This window comes from Fusarium musae, chromosome 5 (assembly GCF_019915245.1).
Source record: "Fusarium musae strain F31 chromosome 5, whole genome shotgun sequence".
Lineage (NCBI taxonomy): Eukaryota > Fungi > Ascomycota > Sordariomycetes > Hypocreales > Nectriaceae > Fusarium > Fusarium musae.
Window position 1 is genome coordinate 436,316 of NC_058391.1, and position 24,041 is coordinate 460,356.

Below are 24,041 nucleotides of genomic sequence, written 5' to 3' on the forward strand. Positions count from 1 at the left end.
GCTCTAGCGTTGGTTCCGAATAGAAATGGAACTAGATGTTACCAACTGCCTTACATATCGACTTGAACTACATACCAAAATCATATTCTCCTAAGGTGAATAAGTCCTGATGTGAAGTCTGGTGCTTTATTCTATCCGGTTGGTGTTCAAGGGAAGGGTTCGTCGTTGAGCAGGAATAGTAGCTTCGCAATCAGCTGTGGGAGACGGTGATCATGATGCCTATAGGGGTTTTAGTTATCTGATATTATTAAAAAATTCACATATAGAGCTGTTCACTGCACGAATGTGTGTTCAACGATGGGAAATATCACCGTGCCCTCCCAACAGCAGCAAACAAAGAATCAAACAAACACTCTTTACCAGACGTTCTAGCCGAATGGTGCTATTTTTCGTATTGGCAAGCCACAGATCTATCTGGTATGTCCAACAAACATGCCGGCCCTTCACCGGATCAGATGCCGCCGTTCGTCTAGTCAAAAATAGAAGAAGGTGTTATCCGAAATCTATGCTTGCTCAGTAAACGGTGGATTATAATGGTTTGATAGATTGTTGACATGGTGTTGGAGGGGAATCTTCCATCAAAGCTTGCACCACCAGGTCTGTAGATGGATATGGGCGGCAAGGCCTGGGACTTTCATCCTAAATGAATCCTAGATGTTGAGGCTAGCAATGCCAAAAGCGTCTCAGGCTTCTCAAGTTGCATTGATCGTTTTGCGATTCAGGGTCGAGGTGAGGTGACAGGATGTCATTCTTCTAAATAGATGGCTCAAATACTCTCATATCAGCACAAACCATCCTCCTCCAGCATTCCAAAAATAAACCTGTTTCCATCCCATGTCTCACATCCTGCAGGTGATATGCACGACAGTGACATTGAGGCCGCCTATCATAACTACTGATTCTGAATAAGGCTGGCGGCGGAAGATGGCCTGTCTAGGGGAGGAAAGAAAACTCAAGACTTTAAACCGAAGTGATAAAAATATTTAGCTAAATTTAGTCTAAGCTTAGGGGACTCTTTACTGAGTTTATTTTGACACCGTATATCAAGGTTCAGTGTTTTCTTGCCCCCCCCCCCCCAGGCCTGTCTGTCTTTGACCGGGATCATTGAAACCATTGGGTTAGCTGTCGATCCTGCGAAACGAAGAGGATTTGAGGCTGAAGCTGAAGCTGAAGGATCTGTAGCATGGAACAAGCATAAAGTACAGTGGTCCCTATTCAGGGAGCTCTGCCGCTATTTCCACGATGCGTCACTCGCAAGTGTTATCCTCAACTACATCAAAATTGCCAGTGCTTTACCAAAGCTCAGCATCTTGAACCTCATCGCAGCCACCCTCCCCTTCATCCCACCAACAACAGCCCTCCGCCGCTCAAACGCCCAGTTCCGCCAATTCTTCCCAGCATGGCATCCCCTACTGCAAGGCCAACTAAAGCACAACTGCTCCTCCGAAATACAAGACTACCTCAACATATCAAGTCCCGCCCTTCGTCCAGGCTACCGCGTCATAATAGACTGTATCCTCACCACCACGCCAGAGTTCGGAAAAGCAGAACTAGCCTCCGCAGCAGTAATTCTCGGCCGCTTCAGCACTAGCAATCCACCTCGTTGGACACATCGCCGCACGATTAAAAATCACCACCGACGCAAAAAGCACATGGGAACATTGAGGAAGGCTGTGGTCTGACTTTACACCTACAGCATGGCAGCCGAAACTTCATGTCAAGGACAGCGGACGACACAAGGGTTGGTTCCTCACTCTCGCTTCAGCGCTGTACGTAGGCGATTGCCTCCAAGCACTCTTCGGAACACTTATCCTGTCGAGTTTGGTATTCATTAGCGTGAGGGACTCTGCGGTAATTGTGATCAGATTAATGGGGAGTGCTCTGTTTGCAAGGCTGATACTGATTTATCAAGTCGCGGGCTTGAAGACGGATGGTGAAGGGCATACTGCATCTGAGAGCACAATCTACTTGGAGTCTCTTGGACAGAATGAGAGAATCTTGAGAGAATCAAGGGCCTTCTCATAATTATGTACGCCAAAACATGTCGAGGTAAGGTGGGCAGCGCAAGCATCAGCTGTCGGATTCATCAACTCAAAACAATACTCTTGAATACACATTTCAGGCAGCATACCAACTACACAGCAAAAGGGTGTCTCGCCTTCGTGCAAGTAGCGAAAACAACTTGAACGTATCAGATGCAAGCTGTCGCCAGGGTAAAGACTGTCGTGTGAATTCGAGGGTGGCATTGTCGCCAACATAGATCCTCACGACCCCACAGGACCAGTCTTCATTGCTGACACTGCGTTCTGAACATCACTAATGATAGAACAAGACCTTGAAGATGTTTTGAATTAACTCTTATGATGAAATCGCTAATGAACTCGCTATTGTGCTTGCTTCGCTCAACTCTCCTTCCACTTAACAAAGCCATGGACATGATCCGCTAACCCTTAAACGAAGGCACGATAAAGAAACATAACCCAAATACATGCCTGTAGCGATGACCAGTACAAGAAAACCCAACCGAATACAATCCATACCTTGCCCGAATTCCCATCATGCGACTGGCCTGGGCGACCTGAAGTACCATTTTGGTTTAAGTATTGTTTGACTGCGGAATCGCATTCGGATGATTGTCGTCATTCTGATCTTCAGAGTATCAACGGAGTAGAGCCATAAGGTATAGCACCTCTTTTTCTCTCTCGGACATAATCGAATCTTGGCCGCGTTTCGAACCACTGCTTTTCTGAGCCCTATTCGTCCGAGTGTTGTTGGCCTGCTGAGCACCGTCTGCGCCGGTACTTTCCACATCTTTTGAAGGGTTGCAGCCATTCGCCTGAGGATCACCATCTGAAGAACCGCTGGCGCTTTCCACATCATTTGAAGGGCTGCCGGCATTCGTCTGAGTGTCGTTGGCCTGCGAAGCACTAGCTGAAGAACTTGAGTTGCTTTCCAGAAGATCACGTAATAGTAATGGAGCGTATGGACCTGCTGTGGTGCTGTGTGACTCTCGTCTGCTGCGTGGTTTAGGGGTGCCATGCTGAGGGGCGCCTTGCTGCGAGACATTATTTGAAGTGTTGCCGATATTCGTCTGAGTGTCGTTGGCCTGCGGAGCAATGCCAGTGCCACGCTGAGGGGGGTCTTGTTGAGAGACATCATTTGAGGGGTTGTCGCCGTCTGAGCTTCCATCGAGCCGGGGGAATGACGTTATCTCGTTGTCTGGCTGAGGGCCGATTCGGGGAGCATCTGGCTGCTCAGCAGCATCTTGGTTTAGCAACTCGACCTCTCGCGGAGGTTCGCCGCCCTCCTGAGCCTCTGGCTGCCTGTTGCCGAGCCTTCGCTCCGAGCTTGGCCTGTCGCTCTCGAATGATCCGCCACGGCTTGACCCGGCACGGTGTCTTCTGAAGAAGCAGGGGCAACAAACTTTTAAAAAGCACACCATTGTGATGGTATTTCTGTGATGATAAAAAATGTGCTGTTTGTGATGAGATGTGTAAACTTGTTGGTGTGATGATGATGGGTCAAGAAGAGAATGATGTTTGGTTGATGTTTTGGTCAAGGAGGAGATGGACGATGGTTCTAAAGTACTCATGTCACAGGGAGCGCAGCTCACTCTTGCCCAGGAATTAGGTGGAAGCAAATGGGGGATCAGAAAAGGAAAGTCGGACTCGATGATGGGATATGGTATGGTTACGGGCAAGAAAGAGAAGGTGTATTCTGGGCTCATGTCTATCTCCAGCAAGAGCACTCGCGGCGGTCAATCATCCAATGGATGCTACCTACTAATGGAAGGCATAATCGCGGCTTCTGGGCCCTTTGAAACTCAACAGTCAGTATCAAGCAAAGCAGTTGGAAATTCGAGGGCACTTACTCTTCCTGTCGGATCATGGAGCCGTGTGCGCTGGTGTGCACACTCCGCGTTCATGGCCTGTAGAATGTCAATAACTGTTCCACCTCTCTCTTGAGGCTTCAATGACCTTGAATTTAAATGAATAATCCCAGCAAGTCTGGGTAGGGCACCTCCGGTTCGGTCGCGGGCGCGGTGGTGGTGGTAGTTGGCTGAGCAGAGGTTTCGGTGTCCTCTTCACGAGCCCCCTTCTTAAGGCTGTGATCCTCTCCGACGACGGTCTCGTCATCATCAAAAACAGCCTCGCCGTCGTCGAGGGCTTGGTCGTCGTTGCTTTCGTTCTCTGGTGTGTCTGGTGTGGCGGCGGCTTCGTCCTCTCCGGCCTTCAGTGCCGACCACGGAATCTCGGTGGAGGTCATACTGGCCCCCGGCCCGTTCGGGGGCACAGCAAAGATCACGCTGATTCTGCCTCGCGGGAGTATTCTGTATGCCTTTATGAGGCTGTCGGGGTTGTCTATGACCGCGGCATAAGTCCCCGCGAGGCCAGGGACTTTGGCAACGACGTTCTCCTGGTGCCCGCCACCAGGAGAATTGTTCACGAGTCTGAGACCGGAAGTCTTTTCTGTCGTGACACTGCGAAGTGCCAAACTCTCAACAAGAGTAACTCCTTTGTTTTGAGACTCGGGGCGGGTTTCTTGCTTGGCGCCTTGGTCAGCACGCTTCATGGCCGCGAATCCGGGGATACGGGGGTGCGGCATGTTAACGAAGAAAGGATAAGACTTTGGACTCGTGAAGAAGTTACTATCAGACTGGTTTACTTTGTATTCGCGATTTTCGAGTGTTGAGTGTGTGAAAAGGAGGAAAAGGGAGGTTGTGCGGCGGTAGTTGAAGTAGGGGAACTCGCCCTATTGTTCAGGAGCTCGGTGAGTCTCCCACAAAAACACCGTACTAGAGCTCGCAACTGGCACGCAGCTGCCCAGCAAATCTCAGCAGCAACAATAGAAAGCGTGAAATACGATTCATTACGCCTGGTCAAGCTGTGTAGACGAGAACAATGAACTCTCAATAAAAACAGTTCCTTGCTGTCGCTTCAGCTTCATGGGCTGTTCTCGTGAACAGATACCAAGTTCAGGAGCCCAAAGATCCTTGGAAAGGGAAAAGCCCTTGAAGATGCTTCCTGTACTTCGTCCATCCTGTTACCCCGCCTCGCAGCGAAATCACTACACTTCATCTCGAACCACAAGGCCGCATTCTTCTTTCCATCGTTGGAGACGCCCATCCGACCCTCCCACCCAGTTCGTGCCTCACCATCTACCGCATCTTGGACTTGGGAGTGGCCTCAAGTTCAAGAGTGACCTTGACAATAACTGTACGTTCCACAACAACGAAACTTGAGGATGGTCAAAGAGTACTAAAGTTATATTACGGTATTCTCTGTTCTACAGCTCCTGGTGATCGAAGAGCACCCCATTTTCCTCTCTGAGCGGGGTGGTTCCAAATTTAGTTTGCCAAAACTCATCGTTATTCTCCTTATCCCGACGTGGCTGCCACCCCCGAGCCAGTTCCATGGCTATTTCGAATTCCTCCCATACTTGATCAGGAATCCAAGTCCAGTTACAAACAGTGGTCCCTCCGTCTTTCAAGCGCTTCAAATGCGTATAAACACCATACGCCCTCTTTTCTTGCTTGAAGAGGTAGTTCCAATCGATCACTGCAAGATTTGGATTGGGGCTGAAAAGTTTCTTGGTCATAAAGTCGTACAGCCTGGGCAGCTCTCCCCCTTCCAATTTCTTTTTGGGCTTGGATGCATAAGCCACTTGCTGTGAATATGCGCGCAGCAGGTCTCGGGATATCTCGTTATAGTTGTGGTCATTCACAGATTCCTGAAAATTGCCCAATTCCTCCACTTCCATTTCGTTCGCGCGTAGGATTCTGTCGATAGTCCCACTGAATTTCGACACCCATGCGGATACAGCCGTGAGAACCCGGATGCTACTATCAGCCAAAGGGGTGGTGAAACGAGGGGACGGTAGGTCGTTGTCATCGGCATCGATCATGCCCCCTAGGCCTGCGGTTGCCCATAGAGTGCTGCGACGTACCCACTCGCCGGCGTCGCATACCTGGGAGCATTCGTTTAAGCATCCTCTTATTTTTATCATGGTTTCCGAGTCAAGTTTCTGGACATGGAGCAGTTCCAGAGGTTCATTTGCTGCTGCTAACATCGGGGCAAGGTGTACCTTTAGCATGACGATCAAGGAGCTTGTATCCATGCTGAGGAAATGAGCGACACGCGAGTCGTAATTGACCTGTGGCAAAATAGCATAGAGTGCGTCGCCGTTGCTTGCTCTTGGCCGTAATTTGGATCTTCCGGGTATGACTTCATCACTTATCGTGATTCCTGAGAAGTGAAAGCGACTACGAGCAAGACTGAAAACATCATCTTTCTCTTGAACAACATTCAACAAGTCCCAAATGGTCCGAGGCCATTCCATATAATCATAGAGGGCAACCACGAACCCTTCGGCGTGTTCATTTCGGATTTTCAATCGTCGTTCTTTCGCGCGATGCTGGGTGAAGTGATCAAGGCACAGAATATCGGGAGGATGATAACTCTGAACCCGGAAACGCCAAGACAACTGCTGAAGTTCTTCCGACTCTGAGATCCACAGAAATGTGTGCAGTAGCTGACGAGAGCGGCGATCGAAGATGAGCCGAGGGACCGTAGGACTCGCAAAAATGCTGACAGTGTAGTAGGAGGGCAAGCGTTCTGCTAATCTGAAGTCTGCATTCAGATGAAGCATTTGTAGCTCGACTCCGGGGTCTTTCAAAGCTGATGGGATCGTATCATAGTTCCCCTTTGAGGTGGATGCTGTGATCCAAGGATCCCATTTTGATGGCTCAGTGTTCCGTTTATCCAGGTCCGCAGCATCATGCATTGCGTCCCGAAAACGCAGGCATAGACTCCCAGTGTCATTAGACGCTGTACCATACTTAAGCAGACTCGAGGGTATCCGTAGGTCCTTGAGAACCACAGGGTTTGCTGGCAGGGGTTCAGATTTTGTAAGCAAGAATTCGGAAATACTCCCCCAGGCGCCGAGGGCACCAAGGTATTGCTGAAACAGCCGTCTCGTGACTGGGTGGATTGGTTCCCACGATACAGTTGCCACCTTGATATGCACGGCACTTTGGTTTGTTGCTTTGTGCACGGCGAATGTCGTGATGGCAGCCAATGCTAAGGCATAATCCGCCGAATAGTCAGGGTCAGCCTCAAGGAGAAAGATTATCCGACCTGACTGATGGGGCATTTCCTCCTATCTCCCTTCCCGGTAGCCGATCTTGAGATATTCTAATGTTTCCTGGTATGTTTGAGCCTTCAGCTCAGGTTGATGTTGATCTTTCTCGAGTTTATGGTCCGGTGACCAAGACCCTTGACCTTGGACCACTGCATTCCTCTTGAAGCCGGGAAGAACCTGAAAAATAGTGGTACGGCGATGATCAAGAATTCGACGCGAATCGAGGATTCGCCTTGGTAGTTCGATTGCCTTGCTTGAGCCTGGAGGCCCCTCGATATGAGCAAAGGTCAGGCGTAGGTTTGGATCGTCGTCAATGACCCATTTGGTAAGGTCTTCTTCAAGCCGCCAATTGACTTGCATGGTTGTGATAAGAGGGTAGAAAATAGATGTGCTTGGGTAGAATGTGATGGGGATTATTGATGCGTTTGATGAAGATGGATGGATTGATGGATGATGATGATGGATGATGGATGATGGAAGTTTCTCATGAGCTCAGTGTTGGAAAGCTAGACGTCTACTTTACCCTGGCGAGGAAGGAAGATGCAGACGGTTTAGGCGCTGCCTCAAGGAAAGAACTGCCATACTACAATATGTGGATTGTAAGGCACTGCCCTGGCCAAGTACCTAATACCAAGGATTGAACAAAGTCACAGTCCATTTGTTCATCTGCACTCACTTTGGTTACTTTGCTTGATGTTTCTGGGGTCGGCAATTACCTCAAATTCCAAATCACCTCAACCACAGCTGTACCGCCAACAAGCACAGCTGTCCAATTGGCGTGGCTCTTCTTTGAAACATATCTTGATACTTTTTTCAAGGCCTTTCTACTACAAGTAAAGCTCCCGCGGACGAGTGACGTTGAATAGGATCGAGTTAGTCGGTTGGATGCACTGCCACCACCAATTATGGAACCAACTCGTTGGCGAGGCCGCGCGGCCATCTTAGCCCTCACCAACATTTAAACTTCGAACCCTCCCGCGAAACTGTTGCGAGTGAGATTTCGAAGGCCTTTGGTTCGTTGGTCTGTCCAATTTCATGCAGCCTGATTCACTCCATGGCTGCTACAATAACGACCAACAGTCGTGCGAGTGCCTGTTCTGTTGTTGGCCTTGACTTACACGAACAAACCTCTCTCTTCAACCCAACTGAACAACGCAACAACTGCACAAATCCCTCCCACATTCAACCCTTCACAACAAAACAAGGCCAAGAACCTTTCAACCTTGCCCGGATAACAACCCGAAAGCCACACCTTGAGACGATTAAGCTTATTTGAACCAAGCGAGTTCCCTAGCGAGTCCACCAATCATGCACCAAAATCCCACCCACGGAGTCTTGACCCCCTTGTCGCCACATGAGATGACGATCGTTACGGTGGCTTACAGGGGGGTGAGCACCCACTTTCCGGTCCCTGGCAGGGCCTGAAGCTACGGTGACTGTCACCCGCGTGTGCCGATTGGTATGCTCCCACGACGTCATGAATTTGATGCTTGCAAGTGCGGCTCGTTCAAGACCACATCACCGGCTTTTCTATCTGGCTTCCTTCTTCTTCAATTGCATACCTCTCCTTTTATTTTTAAGGTGTCTCTTGTTTGATCAAAAGAGACTCTGTCATTCAGGATTTCCAGGTTGGCCCCATCGTGGCAGGAACGCGGTCGCGTGCCCACATCCCGTTCTTCTAGATGTCTTTTCCCTGCTTGACTTCGCTCTCTGCTCGACTTCTCTTCTTCCTCAACTCATTCTGCCTCCTCCTCGATCTTCTCTCCGGCCTTCTTCACCTTGGATCTGCTACGCCAATTCTCGCCAATTCTCGCCAAGCTTTCACCTCAACACAGAGCGTACCAGCCAGTCCCCCTTTAGTTCGCTTGCAGCTCCGCCCCTGCCGACCTCGACAATTCCGCGGACACCACACACCAATCCAACCACCACCACCAACAGCAAATCGCAGCAAACTACAGCAAATTCTGCCTCATCCCACTCGGCCGAGAGATCATCAATCCTTCCCTATCTAATCTCATTTCCAACCCTCCGACAACCTTGCAGTTCTATGGGTCAATATGACGCTGGTGTGGATCAACAACTGGATCCCGGTTCTCTCGGCTTGGGAGGACTCCAATATCAGTGGCCAACAAGAGAACTTCTCTGAAAGGGGCTTCTTTTGCGAGTCAAATCTCAGTTAAGGTATCTTGAAAGAGGGGACTCTTTTAAAAGAGTTTGTTCTGGCCCCTGTTGCTTGAGAAAAAACTCCTCAGTGGCACCCCCAAATTTATGATATCTTACCCGAGTCTGATCAAGTTTCTGGTTTTTTTTGCCTTCCCTAGACAAGCCGTTCACAGTGATGAGACCTACAATTGGAGAAAGAAGGTGCTGTTACTTTGACGTTTATTCGTGTGGCTAATTGTTGCTTCTGTCTCGTGTTTGCCTCGACACACCAAGATGTTGAGAATCCTTCCTCCAACGAGCTTCGAGAGACGCCCTCCAACTCGCGCGGCTAACCCATGTTCCCCGCCTTCTGGGACTCTTTCGCCCTTGCAAGCTTATATCTCCACCTGGCGGCCTCCCATCTGAGCGACTAGAGACAGCCCTTCTTATACCCGACCATCTCACGCCCAGAGTTCGCCATGCCAGACAAGATCTCAACTTCAATCGCCAAGATTTACAGCCTCCACCGGATTCGATCGATACACTTGGTATCACTCTTCTCGACAATGGCAACCTGAAACCAATTCTAATCTATTCCAACTCCGAAGCTCGTTGTCTTTCGTATCTCGCCAGCGACTTGTATCGTTACTCATGTATCGAAAATCTTCCAATGAGAATATTCGTTGTCAACGCCTGCTCGATGGCAGCATTGCTTCCATTGCTTCTGTTTTCGGCCCTGGTCCTGGATTGAGCACCATTGACATCAACCTGGTGCATCCCCCTGGACATTGAGGCTGGTGTCAAGAACTTTGTTAGCCTGTGCTTGTGTCCGGTAGTGCCTGGCCATGCGTGCAACGAGGCAAAGGCAAAGCTACCTTTTATGGTGTTGTTCAGTTAACTCAACGCCTTCAAAAACTCCGTTCTCCTTCCGCTTCTTGGTATCTCTTTTTACGAATTCGCCGCCAGACTCCTCAACCATATTCCCTCGATGGACTGTGTTGTCAAATATGTACGTTGGTATGGATACTTGTTGTGCCGTATTCCAGCTGTATCCGCTCTTCTGGCTTCATGGAGATGTCGAACTTATTCGACTGGGGGTTGTATGTGACGACGCTGGCGAACTCTGTCCCAGTATTGACGGGCTCGGTACACGAAGGCTATCGGCATTTGAATGTGTGCGGTGGTGCTTGTTCTTGTCAGGTTCTTGATGTACGCTCGCTGTCGCAAGAACTGAGAGTTTATCGAGGGGATTGGGGTCTGGCCTACCCTGACCGAGGACGAGAGCTGGCAACGCTGGCAGAATGGGTGGTTGAGGTCGAGGTTGCAACAGCGGTTGACGCTGCTCTACTGGTAAAGGAAGTGCTGGCCCACTGGAAAGACCAGCTTTTCGAGCGTCTCTCTTGATTCCTACGACGGCGTCCACCACATCTCGAGTACTCGTGTTTTCTGGTGCGATATGGGGAGGCGGTAACGCTGACCTCGGAGGTTCTGCTGAGTGTCCTCTTGACAGAGGTTGGAGAGGAATCTTAGGTGCAGCGGCGAGAAGCGGTTGGCCAGATGTTGACTGCGAAATCGTTGCCTTTGCGGCTTCGGAAGCGGGTTGGTCTGGAAAGCTCTGCAAGAACTTTTCAACATCCTCATTGGTGATACCGTGGTACCCTAGCAGGATTTTTAGGCGTGAGTTTTCGACAGCAACACTGCGGGCTGCTTGTTGCATCTCCAACGTCGCTTCAACACCTCGGCGCTCATAGTCTTGAAGCTTCTTCTGCAGACCTTCGACGTACTCCTTGTGTCGTGCACGGGACCGTCGTTGATTGTCACGAATCCGGACAGCTGATGGGTTGGTCGAGCCCTCCTTCTGCAGGGGAATGTGTCAGACAAAGTACACTGCAAAACGGGACGAACCCAGCTGGCGACAAAGGCCAGCAAGATGAGAATCAGAACTCACCTTTCCTCCTGTCATATTGGCAAATACAGTTCATCTGGATGCCGATCCAAAGTCTAAGCTACGTCAATGATGGCAGCGAAAGCCAGCCCATATGAGACTCGAGCTCTTCTTGATGTAGGTACCGTTTGACTCGCCAAGCAGGACGCGCGTTGATGGCCAAGCACTGACTTCTTGGCGAAAGATCCATGTCCTGACGGTGCAGATCCAGCCGATGTCAAGGAACGCTAGCGCCAGTCATGTTTAAACATATTGAACCATGGCAACCCTATCACGACTTCGTGCGTTGCATTGCTCAATCGGACCTGTTGACTTTATTGGTCTTTTTTTTTTCGAGATGAACTCCAAAGCTTAACACACCCAGAGTTTCCTGAAGTTCTCTGCAATAATTACAGCAATCCAAAGCGACCCGACCGTCTCACGCAAAGACTCAAATCACAATCTGCCTGTGAAACGTTGCTTACAGGCAGAAGCTGGTGGATACACATGTCGAGTTTTCCGCCCTAACCTCCCTTGACTGAATAAGACCCGAGTGTTACAGGGAGCTGCAGGGAGCTACAGGGAGCTCTGTCTCTGATTGCGGGATGCCCAGAGGACTAGGCGCCCCATAATTCTCAACGCATTGCTGGGCTCGCAGCTGCTGCGCCACGGTCTTTCGGTCCAGCCGACCGCCAAGCAAGCCTCTCGGCTCCTCATAGCCGATTAAGCTGCGATGTTGACGATTTAAGGTGATGAAGGGCAAGCTTGAGACCAATCTCCTTGGAGGAGAGACCACTGTTGCAGGTCGGTGAGCTCAGGGACAGAACGTCGATTGATGAGTCTAGGCCCTGCAAGGTCTGCCAAGACCAGGTCTGAACTCCTTGGGCGTAGGAGCTGTCACTGAAGGATTCCCCTTCGTCGGAATGATATCTGTTGGGTTTACGAGCTGACCAAACAATGACATGGTGTTCTTGGCCATGCTGAACCGAGGCTGAATATGCAACATCATCATCAGCTTGGCCAAGGTATTCCCTACATCATACAAAAAGGTCGTAGGAGTTTCCGCACTTGATAGACAAAGACAAGCGGAGCCCACTGTCAGAGTGTCAAGGTCAAGAGTCGAGACCTCAGCAGCCAAGACTTGGCTCCAATCGATCAAGACTGTTCAACAGCTACAACTTGCACAAAGTGGCTGTGTACGTGCCGACTTTCCCATATGCCCCGCGGTCCCGCTTGGCAAGTCTCATGAGATAGTTATTACCGCCGGCCAAGTACGAGCGTTGTATTACTGGTATCAGCGATCCAAGATGATTCCACTCCACGGAAATTGCTCCCTATCAACAGCAACCACCCCCGGCACTCTCTGACTGAAATGGCGTGCGCTAATCCGAGCATCCTTTTTGCTGCTACCTTAGCTAGCTCCCCACACTCCCAGACTCAGCCGGCAGTGCCTTATTTACGGGGTTTAGAGCGGCTAGTTAGTATACGAAGGTCTAAAAGGCACAGGAACACTTGCATGTCATTCGTGACTTCGTACACAAGGTTTGTCAATCTGGATAAATTGTGCCGTGCAAAGCTTTACTCGTTTCAGTATGTGATTTGCACAAGTCCCGATCAACCACGTGGAAATACAATCAGCCCACTGGATCAATATGAGCAAATTTCGGTCTTTTACGAGTTACATGGTACTTATCAAATGACTGAGTATTCATTCGGGTCATTGTTATTTCCGATAAACGACGTTTCTTGGCATATGCCTTGTTCATGTTCTTGATTTGGGTAGTATTGTACAAAGTTCCATTTCCTGTTGTGTTTCAGGATTTTTGGGGGTATCATTATTACGCTTGAAAGAATCCATCCCATCTCCATATCTGCCAAGTCAGGTCTATGTCACTCATCTAGACCATGTCTTGGCGATCATCCTGTGCAATCTCCTTTCCACCCATCGTGACTCGCTCTTTTTCTTGCATCGCAGCCTTTTCATCCTTATTGTAGCTGCCTGTCATTCGTCATAGCTTACTTGAAAAGTCGCTTTCCTGTACGGGTCGAAAAGCGCTCAACTCCATCGCCCTGCTGGGCATGCCAGAGTTGCTGCACGCCTACACCGCGGCTCTCTCCAGATAGTCTGTAGCGGCGCCAGGCCTCGCGTAGATGATCGGGTCGGAGGGGACCGCGCTTGAGATCAATCTCTTCCTCTGCTGCAGCAGGGTCGTCGTTTGTCGAGGGTGGAGGTGTAGGTAGTTCGCTCTGCTTCTCTCCAGCGTGGATCCATTCTCCCTGTACATTGCGAGCGGCTTCGATGATCTCACCAGCGAAGAGCTTGGCCACTGCTTTGACAGCTGTGCTAACGTTCTGTGGAACCGATTGAGAGACCGTGGCGTTGACGACCTGTAAATGTCAGTATCAAGAATTGGACCCTCGTAGAGATAAACATACTCGTTTGACGACACTATCAGCCAATTTAGCTGCACGCCAGAGCTCATATCGGTTATACTGCTGAGAATCAAAAGCTTCAACAAGCATAGCTCGCAGTCGAATCTCCTCCTGCTTCTGCTCCTGCGTTCTGGCAACGACATCCTCGAGCGCCATCTCAGCCTTTTCATCATCCTCATCGTCATCCTCCTTTTCACCCCCTTGTCCGCTCACAGCAGTAGGCGCCCGTCCTCCGACAAGACTGGGCGTCTGTTCACGAGCATCATCTGCCTTGGCGTTCTTCGCCTTGCGGCCGCGTTTCTTCTTCGGTGCTGCGCTGGCTGTTGTGCTCACTGCGCTGCCGCTCACATGGGACTGGGCATCTACGGATGGAGAGCGTGGGAATGGAGATCGTGCTTCGGGAGGGAAGGATGTTTGGCGAAGAGGATGCGCTGCGGAGCTGGTTGAGACGGAGGTCTGGGAGGGTTTGCGGCGCTTGTGAGGAGGTGCAGAGCCGTCGAGAGTTGATGGGCGCTTCTTGTTGGGAATCTGAGCGGGTGATGGGTAGGGAGGTGACATTCCTGATGGAGAGGTTGCGTACGGCGGAGAAGCCATCGTGATTGATATCGAGATGTGAAAGGGAGAGGTTCAAAATGAAAGGCGATGTAACTAAGCAAGCAACAGCGAGGTATTCCGAGAAGGCGTTCTTCGAGAAAGATACGTATTCTTCGATATCGGCGTTTTTCGCAAAGTCGTTCACAAGATGGCGTCTCTCTTCGTCACGGCTTTCGGAGGATGATCCGGTGCATCAGGCACATAACGCGTCTGCTATTCCGAACGGAACGGGCGTGATGGATGTCCAGTCACGTGCGTATCCACATGATCGGACCCACGGCGTCAGCGACCGTTTCTGCTGCTGACCAGTGAGAGTCTGAGACAAAAAGCTGCTAGGCCGTTGACGTCAAAAGAGCTGCTGATAAGATAAAGCAAACCCGCGTGGGAAAATAATTGCAGTTCATTCCCCGCGAATCCCGTGGAGCCCCTCTATTTTTTCGGCGTTTGGATCCGGTCATTGGCTTACATTTTGGCGTGAGAGAGACATTTGGACCCTGACTCAATCGATTCGGTTTCCGTACTTTACTCTTTTCTTTGGCTTGAGTCTCGTCGTCAATTATCGCCTGTTTTTTTTTCTTCTCTTGACTTGACTCATAAAGAATACATAGTACTTATCCCCCCTCTTTCTCCTCCATCCTCTCTCTCTCCCCAATTCCCTTTTGCTCTTCTTCTTCAGTTTCACATCGCCACCATGCCCACCTCCGAAGACGGAAAGAAGAGATCCCACGACGTCGCAAGCATCTCGGGCTCCTCGTCCAGCAGCGACGACTCCCGCAGGCGCCGTCGCGAGCGCAAGGAGAAGAAGAGAAAGAACGGCGATACCACTGTCGCTGTCAATGGCGCAAAGCCCAGCGCTTTCGCCCAGCGTCGCAATAGCTTGGCCAAAGCTTCGCGAGATCCCCGCGATGAACCTCTCCCCCGGAAGCGCCGCGCTGCTGCACCCCAGAGCGTTCCTGAAGAGGAGGGCGCTGTGATGAAGATTAGATCTCCTAGTCCTGTCATTGACTTTGATGGGCTCAGTCGACCCAGTATGTTTTATTTTTACCGATGGTGATTGTGGTTGCGCTTACTGACGGTGTTAAGGTCGGGGAACGAGAGAGCGCAGAGAGGAGACGGAGGAGCAGCAGGCTGCGCGACTGGAACGTATGAGCGGTGCTGTGCGCACTATTCTAGAGTGTGTCGGTGAAGATCCCGATCGCGAGGGTCTTCTCAAAACCCCGGAGCGCTACGCAAAGGCCCTGCTATTCTTGACAAAGGGATACCAGGACAACATTGAAACCATGGTCAACGAAGCTCTATTCAGAGAGGGACACAGCGAAATGGTCATCGTCAAGGACATTGAGATCTTTGTAAGTTCTTTTCGACACTCAATTGCAGAAATACAGCTAACAATTCCCCAGTCTCTGTGCGAGCATCATCTCGTACCATTCACCGGCAAGGTTTGCGCTCCCCCCTCCGAAATCGCACGAACAAACAGCTGACTTTTCCCCCCCGCAGATGCACATCGGCTACATCCCCAACGAGACCGTCATCGGCCTATCCAAGCTCCCCCGAATCGCAGAGATGTTCGCCCGCCGTCTACAGATCCAAGAACGTCTCACCAAGGAAGTCGCCCACGCCATCATGGAGATCCTCAAGCCCCAGGGCGTCGCCGTGGTCATGGAGTCGAGCCACCTGTGCATGGTGATGCGCGGTGTCGAAAAGACCACCACCAGCACCATCACGAGCTGTGTCCTTGGCTGCTTCGAGAAGAAGTCCAAGACGCGCAATGAGTTCCTCAACCTTATTGGTATCAACCGATAAAGAGTAACACGGTCGCAAATTTAGGCCGAAGCAATCTTCAACATGCTTATGATGGAAACGATAAGCCTATGAAGAACATTCATCATGTATAGGAAGGGTGCATCTCATAAGAAGTGCATGCACCGAGTACCATCACCATTGATTTATCTGCATTGTCGGCGTTACGGTTCAGGAAACGTTCTCCTCCAAAGGGCGGTTTTGGGACAAAAGAAAGAAAGAGGCCATGTCTTCAACAAATTCGGTCGGGTCCAAGTTGTCATCATCAAATTTTCTAGGAAAACAGGCGGGTACAGCGTTTATTAGCCATTGTCCCATTAGATGTCCGGGCTCAACGCCCTGGAGAATATCATATCACAACCATGTTTAGAGTTTCGAATTGAATGAAATAATCTCATTAATAACGTAACGTAGCCGCCCATTGTTTATGTAACATAGCCTGGTCTGATAACCAGTACAACCTCATGTATGTGGTGTGGTATTCTCGAATCACCCATCTCAGACGCCCTTGTATGGATCTCGTACAAACAAAATTAGCTCAAGAACAAACACCAAATGGCATTACCGACCCGACCTGACTCCTTTTCCTTCTTGGTATTTTTAAACCGAACGAAAACGCCTTCACCCCTTGTCATCCCATCCTCATTCCCCGTCTAGAAGAGCGTCCATCCCATTTCTCTCCTTTTCCAAGGACGCCGTGGTCATGGTGACATCTCCCCCAGCGTCGATCTTTTTCTCGTCATCTTCGTCTTGGTTCGTCATCTCCTTGAACATTTGATCCACGTTGCCATCTTCATGCTTGATCATTTCTTCGTCTATCGGATTGGATACGCGTCTCTCAATAGATCCACGTCCAGTTCCCCAAACGTTTGGCCCCCACATGGCCTCGGCTTGTTTTCTGCCCAATTCGGTCCTCGCGAGAATCTCCAAAGCTTTGCTCTTCTCAGCGTCGGTCTGGAAATTGAGGCCATCGTCGTGACCTTGAAGGATTCTGTCCTCCAAAGACATTGATGAATAGTCAACAACCAGCTGCGGACCGCCAGCTCCCAGGGGTCCAGCATGCATACCATTACCCATGCTTACCGAGTTGGTTCTTGAATGGCCTGAGGACTGCGATTCACGACGGTCCCCGTGGCTGTTGGGGCTGCCAGCTTCACCGGAACGTGGGTAGTATCCCGACCCTCCATACCCGGATCCGATTCCACCCATAGAATGCGACGCCGCGGCTGCTGCGGCTTCGGCGTTGGCTGCCTTCCGGCGCAGACTGTTCGCCTTTCCTCGGGCGTGCTCGGGCAGGTCGTCAGGATTGTCAACGCCGTACTCAACCAACATCTTCTGTAGTTTTGTCGGTCGTGGTTTTCGTGTGCTTCTGGACTGCTCCTGGATCGGCGGGGCTTCAGGGGCCACAGGGCACCATTTATGAAGTTCTTGGCGGAAGAAGTTGGTCTCGTATGTGAGCAAGACCTCCGCCCCTTCAATCTTTCGCAGATAAAATCGTTGGGTCTCTGCCTCAGCTTCCGTAGACAACAGCGGGTTGCAATAGTTGGCAATATGGTTTCGGAAATTCTGTGCATTGTCGATGATTTTGTTGAGAACCTCTTCTTCCTCAGGTTGGAAGGGCAATGATGCCATTTCCTCAGCGAGGGCCAGCAGCTCCTCTAGCTTCGGTCGCGAAGCATCTCGGGGAATCTTCATCCGCCAGTCACAGATAGGGCAAGTATACTTATCATCCTCCTTCACCTTGCCACGGGCAATCTTGAGACATTTGTAGTGATACCTAGTGGTGTTAGTAACGTGTAAAACATTCTCGTGACAACTTACCATTCGTGGCACATTTCGCACTCAATCATCATTCCCGCCTCTACCCTTCTGCAGATACAAAAGACTTGTCGAGATCGGCTTTCGTCCCATTTGCTGGATCCTTGCTCGGGGCTAACTTCTCTTGAAACCGGCTCCCCAGGCATTCGAGGCGTGTCGTTTTCGATGTCGAAGCAATCCATGTTGCGCTCCAGTACATACTCAAGATGACTCTTGAGGATATGTAACGGGGCGTTGGATTTACCGAAGAGTTTCTTGCCTTTACGCATCCAATCTTCGTGACGCTTGCGTTCGTTTTCGAGTTCGAGAGTTCCATCCGGTTTCGAGTTGAGGTCTTCCAATCTTTTCTGGATCTCTACGACTTCTGAGTACTTGGGCCGGTCGTGCAAATCAGGGAGTCGACACCGGTCCAGCAATGAAACGATCTGGCGCTGGGCTTCCCGTTGTTTGTGAAGGATTTGATCAACTGCGCCAAGAGTCTCCTGCGAAACAGGAAGCACGTTGATCTGCACTTGGCGCGATAGTGCTTCGAGCTGTGGGTAGTGGACAAACTCAGCAACAATGAGTTCCTTGGCTTTCTTCTCCCATTGCTGTCCAGCGTGCATCTGGTCGCGATAGAAGGTCAAATGGTCGTTGTATGTTGGAATGCCAAGTTTGCATCCTTCCTCAATAAGATCCTGGACTTCTTGAAGAGTCATGTACACTCCTCGGTTGGCAAAGGCTTTCTCATTCCATTCTGACTGCTCCAGGACCTTCATTAATTGGTCAACCTCGGGAATGTCCACATTAAAGCCGCGCCCTTCTTCGAGGAGTTCCTTGACCGTCTTCTGTGACAAGGTGGAGGTGTTCCTCAAAGCCTGCGCCGCAGTCGTCTGGAAATGTTTGACAGCTTCGGCGCGCTCTTGAAGCTGGAAAATCTCTGGACAGTCAAAGCCAATGTGCTCGGCTTCATCAAGAAGTCGATAAATGTTTGACACATTCCGAGACTCTCTCTCTTTCTGGTCCTGCTCAGAGTTGCCGATCGACTTTCGCATGCTTGACTGCCAGGCTTTGTCATTCTTGTGTCGGTTTTGCTGCTTTCTCACAATGAAGTTTGTCGCCTCTCCCACCCAATCATTGCATCGATTGACGAAGTCCTGAAGCACAGGAAATGAAGGGAGAGGGTAAGGAATGCGCTCGCCTTCGTGAAGCAGCGCGCGTAGTGATTTGAGCGACGGCCTTGCCTCTTCTTCAAGTAGCTTGTCGTACTTTTCCTCCCATAGCTCGGGAGTTTGTGCTTTCTCCTTGACTTTGCGGTAGATCGACTCCATGTCCTCGTCCGCTTTTCTGAAGAAAAGGATGTGTCCTTCGCCTTGGAATCGAGCTTGCTCGGGCAGATCACAGCAAGCGTGATAGCCTGCGTGGAGCAGGCAAAGGACCTTGCCCGACTGGAGGCACTTGAAGCGCGAGAGATACGAGAAAGCCTTGCAGTAACTGCAACACTGCTCGTCTTCGTCCTGAACATCTTCGTCTTCTATCTTAAGTGTCAAAGAACATGTATCTTCGTTGCCTCCTCCGATTTTACAGTGATGAGGCGCTGTTTCAAGATGCCTTGCAACAAATTGTTCCCTTTGATGCAATTCTCGCTTGTGTATGCGATCGAGGGCGGGTGCTAACCATTTCGCGGTCTGGATGGTCAGGCCTGTCGCGGCACTCTCCGCAGCGGTCCAGAGAAGCTCGTCGTGGGAGAAGCACGGTTGCCTTCGGAAGAGCTGCAATCGCTCAACACCAGCCAGTCCAAAAGGTTCCCAGTCATGTGGTGCAAAGTTGACAGCTTCATTGAAGTTGAAGCCGTGGTTGAACCCGGCATGGTAAGCCTGTGGAAATGTAATGACGAGTTGGCCAGCCCTTTGATCCAGAGCATATACACGAACTCCGGCCTTCTTCAATTGTTCGGGGGTCAAGAGAGTGACAAGCTGGAAGAGCAGATCCGGTTGTGTTTCGAATAGCTCTGGGACAGCTTCCTTCATGGCATTCTCAAACCTTTCAGCGTCCTCGCCCGGGATACCGTACCAAGTCTTGGTTGCGCCCAGGTGTTGGTAGTTAGCAGAGTAGGCATAGTGATCCTCGTTGTGCCAGCAGAATGTCGAAAAGATCATACCGACGTAGACCCAAGGAACTGTCATGCCAGAGATATCAGATTTAATATGTCTGAACAGACTCTCAGGATGGAATGGAAGAACGTTGAGATTCCAAGGGTCAGTCGCATATGGGTTTTGAGGGTGTCGTTCCGCGGTCGGAAATCCTGAGCCGTGAGTTGTGCAATGGATATCAGCTCCGTACTCGACCTCGACTGTCTCTTCTAGGTCGGCAACCAATCTCCAAAACTCAGTCTCAACATCCTCCTCGGTGACTGGTCGATGACAGTTGAGCTCGTGGTCGAATGGCATCTTCTTCTCAAAGTAACCCTGCTTGAAGTCGTTTGCCTTTTGCTGGAACTGCTTTAGCGAGTAAAGCCCACCCTCCTCGAATCCGAACTGGCCATCTCCAACCAGACATCGTGCGCAGTTCCATTCGTTATCCGGCTTTCGTTTCAGAGGTGGATCGAGGCATGCTGGATGGTAGGAATGGTCGCAAGACTCGCAAATCAGTAGAGAACCAGAATCTTCACCATTACCACAAGTTTCGCATTTCTACAAAGTCAGCTTATCCCCGTTTGAGAACGACTTGACTTACCTCGCCTGGCGGTGGTGGCTCTTCTCGCGGAATCCTGGGCACTGAAGGACGGAATGGCGTCATGTGCGATCCAGCCACAGTGGGGACAGCATCTACGACAGAAATGTTAGTCCATGATCATGGAGCCAATGAAGAGCGAGATCGGTCATCGCAGCTAAAATCCCTGCGTATGGTACTCAAGTCGGAAACGGAAATGCTCTACGTTGCGACAATGTGGATTGACAGCAGGGAAGAGAAATCCAACAGTCATCACTCACCTTTCTTGAGTCGCTTGCTGCGACGGCCGCTAGCCCCTTCAGGATCCTCAATATCGGTGTCCTTTCTGGCCGATTCAGATGAGCTTTCGTAGCTTAGCTGACGCTTCAATGCTGTTTCTTTTAGACTGGAGGCTCGATTGTCTGGAGTGTTCTTTGCTGAAGACGCAGGGCTGTCAAATCGCTTAGGGTCAGGGGTGAAGCTTTTTGGCTCACTGGTCACACTGCGATTGACACTTGTGAAGCCAGCATTCGCGGGAGTAAACCCGCCCGAATTGACTGGTGTGAATCCACCAGATGTTGGAGCTTGAGAGGGTATGGCATCGGGCATGGGCGTGTCGCCATCCGTTTCCCTCTTCACTCCAATGATGTTGGCCTGGAGTGTGTCGGAAGCATTGCGCGCTGGGGAATCACCTCGGATGCTGAGAGGTGTGTTGACATTTGATCGCTTAGCTGGAGTTTGCGCAGGACTCGGGGTCAATGGTCCACCATACTCTTGCTCCAGCTGTTGGTGAACTCCGGGTTTCGCGAGTCTGAGGTACTCCTCGTATGGGCAAAGCCATCGTTGGTAAGAGTTTTTGAGTGAGGTCGAAAGAGAGGACATGATCTTCCCACTATAGCCCAAATCACGGCCAATTTCTGCCCATTTCTTATGCTTGCAAACCTTTTCAAAGCCGCCCCGCGACTCGACCGCTTTCTTTAATCTATAAAGATCAAGCGGTTTCTTGTCCACGTACGGTAAGCGATGTAGGTTGGTTCCATGTTGTTTGTGGAATTTTGAGAGGCCATCAAGATATGTAAGGTTGGCACGTGTACCTGCAACATGTGAGCCGAGTGCGATAATGTCAAAATGAGTAACACATACTCCCTTCCACCGAGTTCAACTCTTGTTTTCGGGTTCTAAAGTGGAATTTCTAATTAATTAGCACAAATCACCGACAGCTATCGCACATTGATAGCTTGAACGCGCTGGGATTGCGCCGATTGTCGCACCTCGGTATCAATGGCAAACTCTGGATTCCAAGAATCTGGAGGAATAATCTTGCAGATGCCAAAGTTCTTTGCTTCAGGTGTGATTTTCCGCAGGTATTCGAAAGGGTCTTTCCATTCCTCCTCCGTTGGGCGGTACGTCGGTGCTTCTTGTAGACCGTGAGGACGGCTCTGCTTGACGACTGGTTCCCTGACTGCGGTGGGCTGTCCGCGACGTTCGACGGAGGTAAGATCCAGCGGAGCACTCGTGAGTGAGCTGAGAGGTGTCTGTGGATTGATCGGGTGGTATCCATTAGAATTCACCTTGGGTTTCGGTTTCGATGAGGTGCCAGCGGGAGCACTAGGCGAGCTTCGCGTGCTTGCATTCGTGCTGTGGGCGGCTGCAGGAGCCGCGGCGCCTACAGTTGGCACTGACACCATGGTGGGAGCGGACGACGATGCGTTGAGCGGCGACTAATAAAGAGGAGCGGATTGGGATCGGTCGAGCGTTACGATTACGCGGCGTACGTCGACTTCATACTCGGGCAGGCCGTCGTCAATAATTCACCAGCATCGCAGGCCACAAGGTCTCAATCGCGACGAGGGACCGAAGTATCAATGATGACTAGAAAGGCGATGTATATCGATCTTCGCACCTGGAGTCTAATGTTAGTGGTGAGTTATACTTGATTGATACCATGGAAGGGAGTACGAGGGGGTATCTCCAACTAACACGGGATATACTCACGAGTAAGTCGATATAAAAGGCCGATTGTGCAAAACACACAGAAGTTATCGTGACTTTCGAATCAAGGTCCCAAAGTTGATGTTCGTAGTGGTAATAGCTTGAAATAAGCCGTCAGCCACTCTGATGGGACTGTAGATGCTGAATGAAAGAATTAAAAGTGAGGAAGGAGCGGAGGGTGAAGGGTGTGAGTGGGAACGGAAGTTGGGAAGGTGGGAATGGGTCGAGGGAATCCCAGATCTTGGAGGCGCGAGCGAGCGACGAAGGACGGACGGTACCTAGACACACAAAGGGAACCCAGAAGGGACAAGGGACGAGGGTGTGTGAAGGGAAGGAAGCCCAGGCCAGGGTGCGGCAGGAGGTTCCTGGTAAGTGCACGCCAAAGACAAAAGTGGACTGGACGGGCAGGTAGGTACCTCTGTTTAGTACGATTCTGGCGCCAGGCACAAGTACCCGCCGCCTTCTTTGTCAGTGACTGTACGGAGGCAGGGCCGGTGAGTTCGGACCAGCAAGTACAAGAATTGCAGTGAATTTTCTGGACAACTACGACTCTAAAATGCCCATCGTATCATTTTTCTTGTATTGCAGGCCATATCGCGTTCCAACGATGCCTTTTCTTCCCAATCAAGGCGTTGTTGGCTGTTTCAGCGCTCAAAAACGCCGTCCTGATACAGGGCCCCGAAAACTCATGTGGCGGACCCACTAGCGACGACATCCGGCCGGTGCCCCCATTACCGAGAATCACATCGTCAATGTCCACAAAAGTAGCATCCACTGTCAAGAACAAAGAAGATGTCGGTTTGGAAGAAAGGCTCTGTGTCGGCACGCGGTCAATGTGGCGTCTGGGTCTAGTCGAACTCTAACCAGCACGTTTGCGACGCAACCGCTAAATTCAGGGAGAATGCCACAGCCTTATGAGGCATATTGGTATCCATTGAGCATCGCCAGCCTGTGACCCGACAAATCCAGCATCAATATCACGATCAATGCAAAGGGGACGGGGTCTGACAGACCAGAAAATATTATCTTACGGCCACGTCGTCATGGAGAAGGAGGTATCCGAATGCGGCAGGGCATGGGTGACATTGAAACCAGTCACGCGCTGACTGGCATCATCATATTCCTTGTCCAGTTGTGTGGCTGCCTTTTGTCCCGCTCAATAGCGATGGCATGCCCCTAAAAGTCTGACGGCCACAGAGACAAAAGGCGGGCCCAGAAAAAATCCAATCTGATATCGAACTCTCAATGAACAGGGGTTAGTTAATAATGGACCGCTTACGAGCCAATCACGATGAGATGACGTTCAGCACAAACGCCGGGGCCCTGGTCAGCATCATTGCGTGGGGAACCGGGGCACACGATATTTTGGGTGAGGCTACAAACAAACAGGCAGATTGGCAGAGTACCAGGAACAAGAAAACTTGGGATTCAGACCTGAATGACAAAGAGACTCAGGTGAATTTCCAAGGACTTAGCAGGCCGTTCGCTGATTGAACATTGGCATTCT

General features: G+C 50.6%; 7 protein-coding genes across 7 annotated transcripts; 1 reads left to right on the plus strand and 6 right to left on the minus strand.

The window, feature by feature from the left end:
- Positions 1 to 2,659: 2,659 nt before the first annotated feature.
- J7337_006500 (uncharacterized protein) lies at positions 2,660 to 3,442 on the minus strand (the record flags this gene model as incomplete). Its single annotated transcript, XM_044824162.1, has 2 exons — positions 2,660 to 3,401; positions 3,438 to 3,442. 2 exons carry the CDS (start codon positions 3,440 to 3,442, stop codon positions 2,660 to 2,662), a joined length of 747 nt encoding a protein of 248 aa, XP_044679819.1.
- Positions 3,443 to 3,984: 542 nt separating this feature from the next.
- On the minus strand, positions 3,985 to 4,605 carry J7337_006501 (uncharacterized protein; the record flags this gene model as incomplete). Its single annotated transcript, XM_044824163.1, has 1 exon — positions 3,985 to 4,605. One exon carries the CDS (start codon positions 4,603 to 4,605, stop codon positions 3,985 to 3,987), a length of 621 nt encoding a protein of 206 aa, XP_044679820.1.
- A 681-nt stretch (positions 4,606 to 5,286) lies between these two features.
- On the minus strand, positions 5,287 to 6,783 carry J7337_006502 (uncharacterized protein; the record flags this gene model as incomplete). Its single annotated transcript, XM_044824164.1, has 2 exons — positions 5,287 to 5,967; positions 6,085 to 6,783. 2 exons carry the CDS (start codon positions 6,781 to 6,783, stop codon positions 5,287 to 5,289), a joined length of 1,380 nt encoding a protein of 459 aa, XP_044679821.1.
- Positions 6,784 to 10,283: 3,500 nt separating this feature from the next.
- J7337_006503 (uncharacterized protein) lies at positions 10,284 to 11,245 on the minus strand (the record flags this gene model as incomplete). The annotated part of the gene is made up of 3 exons (XM_044824165.1): positions 10,284 to 10,439; positions 10,496 to 11,140; positions 11,231 to 11,245. 3 exons carry the CDS (start codon positions 11,243 to 11,245, stop codon positions 10,284 to 10,286), a joined length of 816 nt encoding a protein of 271 aa, XP_044679822.1.
- A 1,977-nt stretch (positions 11,246 to 13,222) lies between these two features.
- J7337_006504 (uncharacterized protein) lies at positions 13,223 to 14,233 on the minus strand (the record flags this gene model as incomplete). The annotated part of the gene is made up of 2 exons (XM_044824166.1): positions 13,223 to 13,594; positions 13,643 to 14,233. 2 exons carry the CDS (start codon positions 14,231 to 14,233, stop codon positions 13,223 to 13,225), a joined length of 963 nt encoding a protein of 320 aa, XP_044679823.1.
- A 691-nt stretch (positions 14,234 to 14,924) lies between these two features.
- On the plus strand, positions 14,925 to 16,036 carry GCH1 (GTP cyclohydrolase 1; the record flags this gene model as incomplete). Its single annotated transcript, XM_044824167.1, has 3 exons — positions 14,925 to 15,261; positions 15,317 to 15,582; positions 15,731 to 16,036. The coding sequence occupies 3 exons, from the start codon at positions 14,925 to 14,927 to the stop codon at positions 16,034 to 16,036; spliced, it is 909 nt and encodes a 302-aa protein (XP_044679824.1).
- Positions 16,037 to 16,675: 639 nt separating this feature from the next.
- J7337_006506 (uncharacterized protein) lies at positions 16,676 to 22,230 on the minus strand (the record flags this gene model as incomplete). Its single annotated transcript, XM_044824168.1, has 6 exons — positions 16,676 to 17,810; positions 17,855 to 20,523; positions 20,567 to 20,658; positions 20,824 to 21,524; positions 21,686 to 21,720; positions 21,772 to 22,230. The coding sequence occupies 6 exons, from the start codon at positions 22,228 to 22,230 to the stop codon at positions 16,676 to 16,678; spliced, it is 5,091 nt and encodes a 1,696-aa protein (XP_044679825.1).
- Positions 22,231 to 24,041: the final 1,811 nt, after the last annotated feature.